We start from the raw sequence: 8,587 nt of genomic DNA, 5'->3' as shown, positions 1-8,587 counted from the left end.
GCCGCCACAGCCCGCTCCCCTCAGCCCGCCGCCGGCCGGGCGCCCCCCCGAGGCGGCGGGCCGGGACTCAGGGAGGCGGCCGGGAGGGGTCCCGCCGGCCAGCAGCGGGGCGGGGCGGGGCGGGGCGGGGCGGACACCGGCGCCAGGGCAGCGCCGCCGGAACGCGGGCGCGGGCGGAACGTCGGTGCGCAGACGGGCGGGGTGCGCGCGTCGGCGGGGCCGTTTGGGTGCCGGACCGTCGTGCCACGTCTGAGGAGCGCGGCGGGGACCAGGCCAGGCCAGTTCGCTCGCCGCCGGGAGCACCGCGGTGTCCGCCGCCGCCGCCATGGTAGGCCCGGGGCGGGGGGCGAAGGGGCCGCCGGAGGTCCTCCGGGCCGCCCTGCCTCTCCCCGCGGCGCCCGCCGGAGCGGGAGGGAGAGGTGGCGGGAGCAGAGCGGCGGAGAACCGGCGCTCGGCCCGAGCGCAGCCGGGTTCGGCCTCCCGGGCCGGGGAGTCCGCGCCTCGCCTGGGCACGGCACAGGGCGAAACGCGTCCGGCTGCGGCGTAACGGCGGCTCGGGGGCAGCCCGGCGGGGTGGGAGCGCGGGGGGCCCGGAGCGCGGGGTCCCTGGCGGTGCGGGAGGCGGGCTGGCTCCGCGCGTTGGTGTGCCCTCTGCTTGTTCTTTACCTTAAATTTAAGGGAATGCTCTCCTCCGCCCCCGCAGGTCTCGGTAATCAACACGGTGGACACCTCTCATGAGGACATGATAGTAAGTGCACGGGGGGGGGGGCGGTGGCTTTCGGGCAGAAACACCGCTCGGTCCCGGTTCTGCCGGACGGCTGCGGGGCACCCTCCCACGGGGGAGGGGGGCTGTCCCGTACATACCCGTACAAAACGATGTGCGGGGGAGATCAGGTGGAGAATACTCTCCGAAATTCTGATCGCGCTACCTCATACTGTGCGGGCAGGAAAAGGCAGCTACCGGGGGAAAGGGAAATGATTAAAAACTTTACAAATTTTCATTCCTAGTCTTGTTTCTGCAAAGTAGTGTGTATACTAAATGGTATACCGTTCTACACTAGAATTTAGCATGTCTGGTATACCATTTAGTATAGAAAAATGCAGACAAATACATAAAGGAAAATAAGTTTCATTGAAGTTTTGTGCCACACTAAACAGTATGGTACATTTCGTACCTTAACGCTAAATGGTTCAGAACTTCAGGAGATGAAACTGATTCTCCTTTAGGCAGATGTTTCCCAGAGCAGATGTGTAAGCACGGCTAGGAGGAAAATTTTCAAAATAATTTGTAGAAGTAAGGAGCACAGTTAAATATTAAAGTTTCAAACATAAATAAGAGGTGTCAGTATTCTTACACCCACTTTACATATTAAGAAACAAAAATATGTAGCTGGTCAAGGCTTTACAGTTGATGGCATTAATTTCCTGTCCTCTCCTGAAAATGCTGTGTATTATTGTTCTGAATTCTCTAGATTACTTCTGAATAACATTTGTATAGTTAGTGAAAACAGCATTTGGGGAGATAAATTACTTACGTGGGTTGTCTGGATTGTTTAAAAACTATCCTTTTTAACCTGTCACATTGGGACTTGGTCATCTGTTCACAATTCTTCCAGTTACTTCTGAAAAGTAATAAGATTTGTTAAAGCAGAACTCGGGTGTGCTGACAGCAGCTTCTCCATTGCCTTGCAGCATGACGCACAGATGGATTACTACGGCACGCGGTTAGCGACCTGTTCTTCAGACAGATCTGTGAAAATCTTTGATGTTCGGAATGGAGGGCAAATCCTCATAGCCGACCTGAGAGGGTAAAGTGTCGTAAACTGAAGATTTTAATCTGTGGAAAATTTTAATGTTTTCTCATTTTGCTCTTTGCTAATGTATGATGCATGGTAAATTCCTCCAAGGTACTAATTACTCTGGCTGTTTGTTGCTAGACAACCCTTCAGAGCTGTAAGGGGGGACAGAGAGACAGTTAGAAATAACACTGGGACTTTTTATTAAATACATGACACCTGTAATTTTCAAGAAGTAAACTTACAATCTTAATTGCTTATATAAGGATAAACGTTTGGAATTGTTTTCGATGGCAATGGCTTTGTCTGACAGTCCTGTGTGCTGGTTTTCATCTTGGCATTGCTCTTATTCTTCATATCGCTGCATCAATCACTTACAGAACACCGATTTACAGTGTTGATGGCTGTGAAACAGCTGCAACTGGAATGTGTTTCCCTCAGCTTTTCCAAATCGCATTGTTTCTTGTAGGCACGAAGGTCCCGTGTGGCAGGTTGCCTGGGCTCATCCTATGTATGGAAATATCTTGGCATCCTGTTCCTATGACAGGAAGGTTATTATCTGGAAGGAAGAAAATGGCACTTGGGAAAAGACATATGAGTACACAGGGCATGATTCCTCAGGTATGCGGGGTGTGGAGCTGGGAAGCGAGACTGGGCACATGGGAGGATTCAGATAAAATTGGAGTAAATCCATCGGTGTTAAAGAAGAAAGCCTCTTATCAAGCAGATAGGGATAAATAAATGGAGAGACAGTAAGTCTGTTCAGCATAAACGGAACACTTACATGTCATACACGTTTACAAATGTCATATTGCTGGATAATTTCCTGTCCTGATTCATACCATGTTTGCGTAGGAGTTGTTTTACAAATAAATCAGCTTTCAAATAAACAAGATAGTGGGGTACTGAATTCTTGAGGAAAATCTTGTATGTATCCACTACAGGAAGAAAGATAAAAGGTGGATTTTAGCATGCTGTGTTTTCTTTTGCAATGGTAACTGGTTTGTTCAGATGATTGGTCTTTCTGCACGTAGATCTGAGAAGCCTCTGGATTTGTTTTGTTACTGATCTAGACTTTAAATGCTATGTCTGCCATTCAGCTTTTGTTCTAGAGTCAGTGATATTCTTTGCTGTTGCAAGGAATAGTCAAGAGTTTTTAACCTCTCATTAACGAGTGCTCTTTTGGTGTTCTCATTCTAAAAGGGTGCCAAAAATAAAGGCAGTTTTCTGTCATTCACAGAGTTAATTGAGTGGCTTTGCTGAAATTCAGAATGAAATTCAGACTCTTATTTTTAGCTTTCAAAGCTGCTCACTTTTAGTTACTGTTCCACTAATATTAGTCAGTGAGTTGGTTAATCAATTTTAGGTAGTCACTGTGTTGTAATCCAGTCTGACTCACCCTTCACAGTGAATTCTGTCTGCTGGGCACCACACGACTACGGATTGATCCTGGCCTGTGGGAGCTCTGATGGGGCCATTTCGTTACTGAGCTACACGGGTGACGGGCAATGGGAAGTTAAAAAGATCAGCAATGCACATACGGTAAGCCTGTTCCTGTGGAGCAGCACAGGGTTCTTGAAGCTACAGATAAGCACTGAGCTGGTGCCTCTAAGAACTTGTAGACTGGATAAATACTGAAATACAATGAAATTATGTGAAACATTTTCCAGAATCAAGAATTACTTGTTTTAAATTAATTCAGAGTGGGAAGGTGTACTTTGTAGGCAGTAAAATGAAGCAGAAAACAAGACATGCAAAGGTTACTAAACAGCACTGATAATACTTGTTTATTAAGCATTACTGTTAAATGCAGTGCTGGAAGTTACCTGCTAGGAAATGGCTTTGGTACTAAGAACACCTGTACAAACTGACTGTGAACGAGCTGAAGCTGGAAAAACTGCAGGACTCATGTTTTTCCCAAAATAGTGGAGATTTTTGCTTACGCAGAACTTGATAAGCTAGTGGCAGTGGCTCACAATAAAAGGAAATTGGGCTCCAGACCCACAGGTTCCTTCTACTCCTGCATTCCTAAATCTTAGCAACTGCGTATGTCTTGTGTCTTTTCAGTTTGTATCTCCGTCTCTACTGTTTACATATCTAAGATGATATTTGCACATAAACCAGTTACTTAGCTACCTAAGGCTTTCTGAGTAAGTGCCCTATTGAGACTAGACTGTATCTGGATTTCTTATTCATCCGATATCCATCCAGCATTGTGCAAGACTCCCGCTTTCCTAAGATGGGCTTATTCATCATAGAGTATGCTAGGTGTCCTTTGCCCCCTCAGCAGCTTTTATGTATTTATTTAAAGTAAGCAACTTCTAATAATGATATTTTTTCATTAAATAGATTGGATGTAATGCAGTTAGCTGGGCTCCTGCTGTTGTACCAGGAAGCCTTATAGAACAACCATCTGGTCAGAAACCAAACTACATCAAAAGGTTTGCATCTGGTGGCTGTGACAACCTTGTCAAGATCTGGAAGTAAGTGCTCTGTTGCCAGACTTAAGAACTTAAAAAACTTGATATGCTTTATAGTCTTTCAATGTCCCTGTTTGTATCTCAAGAAATATTTTTGGCATCTCTATGCTTTCATCTTTGAATTACTGTTTTAGAGAAGTGCTTTAAAAATGGAAATAACTTAGTGATGTACAGTCTTTCATATGGTTATAGCAATTTTTGTCAGCCCTGCTTAATCTTGTCTTGGAAAGTGGCTTTCTAATTGATTACCTCTGTCGCTTGGACAATAGCAGATTTCTGTACAGTAACTGAAGATCAAATACTCTTTTTCCTGTGCTGCCTTCTGTTCCCTAGAGGGGATTTTGTCAGTTTAAGCCAAAGAGTGTTTTGGAGAAGAGTGGGGAACACTTGTGCTTTGCGTTATCTGGATAAGCCAGGAGTCTGAAAGCTACAAAACCAAAGCCTTCCAGAGCAGGAGATGAGAAATATGACTGGCTGCTACTGACACCCTTCTGACTGTATAAATGTGTTTTCAGGGAGGAAGATGGTCAGTGGAAAGAAGAGCAGAAGCTGGAGGCTCACAGTGACTGGGTTCGAGATGTAGCCTGGGCTCCATCCATAGGTTTGCCAACAAGTACCATCGCTAGCTGCTCACAGGTGAGGTTTGTGTTGGAGTGCCAGAGGCAGGCACTCAATGCCTTCGCTTCCACTTCCTTCCTTCCAGTAAGGGAATAGTAAGGATAGAACTGCTGTAACAGGTCCTCTTGGCAGTCCTTTGCTGTATCTGGGTCTATGCATAAGAGTCTTTGATTCCTATTCTCCCAAACTCAGAAGCCAAATGGAAGCATTTCTGCACGCAGGTTTGTGTGTCTGTGTGGCTCTGTCCCAAAGACTTATCTTTTATTTTGAAACTCATGAGCAGGATGGTCTCACTATGAGGAAGACCTTCAAACTAATGTAATATTTTAATGTCTCTGGATCAAATTCACTGAACTTCCAGCTAAAAATACTGTTTTCTAACAACTGGTGTTCTTAATCAGCTCTGATGTCCTCAACCTTCATATTGACTGTAGTGTTCTTACTGCTAATAATTCTGTAAATGCCTTTTTTTTTTTTTTCTTAATAGCAAGAAGACTACTCAGTAAGTTGCTAACTTGCTGTCATGTGACTGGAAAGCAAAATCTCATTCTGGAGAAAAATCCATCTGATATATATTTATTTTGGGAGCTCTTCTCTGGTGTTTGCAAGTCACCTTTTGTATGTAGCTTTTCTCATCAGGGAGCCTTACCCCTATCTTGCTTTAACTATAGTAAAAAAACAGCCCCTTTTGCTGCGTTGAGCAGAAATGCATGTAAACACATCTAGGGTTCATGTCAGAGCCGTAATTTGGAAGCGTAGCTGTAGGTGCAATTAAGGTAGGTTTTTCTGTGCTGCAACTAGTGGTCCAACCAACTGGGTCTGCTTGCTTTTGTAGGATGGCAGAGTGTTTATCTGGACATGTGATGATGCCTCTGGAAACTCATGGTCACCAAAGCTGCTGCACAAGTTCAATGATGTTGTCTGGCATGTGAGTTGGTCCATTACTGCAAATATTCTTGCAGTGTCTGGAGGAGACAATAAAGTGAGTACTGCTGCTTTGCCTTTTACTACTGCATGCCATATTTTCAGAAGAGCTCATATGAGATGGGCTATAGTCACTTTTGTTTAAGTTAGGACTGTTGTAGATTCTCCTTTGCTGCAATGGTGAATTTTTTTCTTTTGACTTGTCAAGAGGGGAGGAAGACCCTAACCTTTGGCAAACTACTTGCACTGCATTCTTAGTCCTTACTGGAGATCAGAAATGCAGGCTTAACTTTATGTTGTAGGGTACTAACAGTAGAATTCTCATAGTCTCCCTTTACCGCTGGATAATTATTCAGTATGCAGCAACAACTAACTTGATACTTAGAACAACACTGCAACACTTGACTTCTGTAACTGTAGACTGTCACCAAACTAGTGATGTGATGGTTGCAAGGAAGGGGGAAAGTGAGAACGTATTAAGGCTGAAACTTCTTCCTGATCTGTTTTTGAGGTCACACTATGGAAGGAATCAGTAGATGGACTGTGGGCGTGTATCAGCGATGTCAACAAGGGCCAAGGAGGGGTGTCTGCCGTTACAGAGGGGCAGCAGAATGAACAGTGATGCATGAATGAATGTTCAGCTGCAACAAGTGATCACTGTACCTGATTTGCAATGTGGAACCGGATGAGAACTGATTTTTATCTAAACTGGACGTGAACATGGGAAAAAATTATCCAATTTTATGAGCACTCTGTAACTATTACTGGGAGGGTACAATATGTTGATAATCAGCCTTAATTGACATTCCCTTAAATTTAAGGTAAAGAACATAGCAAAGTACTGTGCCTTACACTACTCCTTGGTGCCGTAGAAATTGTACCCTGCTTTTCTGGTTTAGAGAACAAATTTTATTGGCTGTGCTGTGGAATCCAAGCACTTGAGTGGGAACAGGAGGAGGCTATTGGAGTGGTGAGCTGTGAACTCCTTTGTGCAAGGGGACAAATACTCTCCCTTCAAAGGCCAGAACTTTGTTTTGAGTGAGGGGAAAGGCTGATGGAGTTCACAGCATTAGATGAGAACTAGCCCTTCTGGTGGTAATGAAGTGGTGCTTAGATCTCCTGAAAATAACATGCTTGGATATGTCTCTGTACTTTCCTGAAGATAAAAAGGAGTAGTGGAATGCATATGTCTTTTGCTTTACAATAATCTCAAACTTGGTTATTTAACCAAAATAAAAAAAAAATCAAACCATAATTTAAAGATTTATTTTTTTTTTAGCCACACTTCTGTACTGTACCTCAGGTGTTTTGGTTCTTTTTGAGACACCAACAGAATAAAGTCCTATTGCTTATGGCCTGGCGTGCTGTATTTAATAATCTCTTTACAGGGCCTTTGTCAAGGCTGTCTACAGTCTACCTTCAGTCAAGCCACAGTCATGTTGTCCTCCCAGCCATGGTATTAGCTTTGCAATAGCTGGGAAGGTATTAGTCCACAAGAGGCTAACACTCTATATAGTCTAAGAAAGAACAAAGTTTTACCTTCAGTTAAACTTACGTGCCATTGCATTTCAGGCAAGTATATTACGCTCGAACAAACCACATTTCAGTACGCCTTCAGCTAAAAGCTGAACCACTCTTCCCCTCCTACAAGAAAGTAGTTAACTAAAAGGTCACATTTTCCCTTTATTATTCAGCTGCACTGAAGCAACACAAGTCAAGAATTCACAGCCTTCCTCCTCCTCCAAATTAGTGGTTCCCTGGCATAGGAACCTTGTTTTGGCATAGTCAAGATAATATACCCCCTTTTCTAGAAAAACAAACCTCATTTTATGATTGTTATCAGTACTAGCCAAATATCATTCTAGTTGCTTTCACAGAAACATACACATGAATTATCTTTCTGAATAGCAACAGAAGCACGCAACATTCCTGTTCTCTAAATGCACTGTATTAATTGACTTATCTTGAAATTAGCATTAGATTCAAACAGTTCCACTATTTTCTTTCAAGCTGTTTTCCATTTCTACTAAGATCAGAATCATAACCGCTAAGCTGAACAGGCAGCCTTTCATTGCCAGTACCATACCCACTTGTTCTTTGATACAGAGTACCTGGTCACCTAGGAGGCTTTTGGGTTGGCTTTAACTGCTGTGGAACTTACTTGAAATCGATAAGAAGGCTTAAAAATGAAGCCTCATTCTTAGTTAGCTTTTACCATGCTTCATTCTAAGGAAAAAGGGCACTAACTCCTTAAGTACGTAAGAAAAGGTTTTGCCTGTGGGGATATTAGGTTCCACAATTCACCCTACTAAAAGTTATCCTTAGATTTTTATGAGTTTTAATACTTAAGAATTCAAGCCTACTTAGCACTAAGGCCCAGTTCAGCCTTTTATTCTTGAGATGTTATATTCTGTTATACTTGAGATCACACACAGAATCACACAGAATGGTCAGGGTTGGAAGGGACATCTGGAGATCATATAGTCCAACCCCCCTGCCAGAGCAGGGGCACCTACAGCAGTTGCACAGGATGGCATCCAGGCGGGTTTTGAATGTCTCCAGAGTGGGAGACTCCACAACCTCTCTGGGCAGCCTGTTCCAGTGCTCTGCCACCCTCAAAGTAAAGATGTTCCTCCTCATGTTAAGATGGAACTTCCTGTGTTTAAGTTTGTGCCTGTTACCTCTTGTCCTGTCACTGGGCACCACTGAAAAAAGACTGTTCCCATCCCCCTGGCACCCTCCCTTTAAGTATTTGTAAGCATTAATAAG

At 44.1% G+C, this 8,587-nt stretch overlaps 1 protein-coding gene across 1 annotated transcript; it reads left to right on the top strand.

Annotated features, from left to right (window-relative positions):
• The first annotated feature begins 193 nt into the window (after nucleotides 1-193).
• SEC13 (SEC13 homolog, nuclear pore and COPII coat complex component) lies at nucleotides 194-7,172 on the top strand. Its single transcript, XM_082487536.1, has 9 exons — nucleotides 194-328; nucleotides 704-748; nucleotides 1,693-1,808; nucleotides 2,266-2,417; nucleotides 3,205-3,338; nucleotides 4,146-4,279; nucleotides 4,792-4,912; nucleotides 5,730-5,876; nucleotides 6,330-7,172. The coding sequence occupies exons 1-9, from the start codon at nucleotides 326-328 to the stop codon at nucleotides 6,438-6,440; spliced, it is 963 nt and encodes a 320-aa protein (XP_082343662.1). The 5' UTR covers nucleotides 194-325; the 3' UTR covers nucleotides 6,441-7,172.
• The last annotated feature ends 1,415 nt before the right edge of the window (nucleotides 7,173-8,587 follow it).

This window comes from Vanellus vanellus, assembly GCF_965231255.1.
Source record: "Vanellus vanellus genome assembly, chromosome: 9".
Taxonomy (NCBI): Eukaryota; Metazoa; Chordata; class Aves; order Charadriiformes; family Charadriidae; genus Vanellus; species Vanellus vanellus.
Note: the sequence above shows the minus strand (reverse complement) of the source record. Positions and strands in the feature narration are given on the sequence as shown.

Coding starts and splice junctions, on each gene's coding strand:
- SEC13 (XM_082487536.1), top strand. Junction 2,418..3,204: donor CACAGGGCATGATTCCTCAG/GTATGCGGGGTG, acceptor CACCCTTCACAG/TGAATTCTGTCTGCTGGGCA. Junction 4,913..5,729: donor CCATCGCTAGCTGCTCACAG/GTGAGGTTTGTG, acceptor TTGCTTTTGTAG/GATGGCAGAGTGTTTATCTG.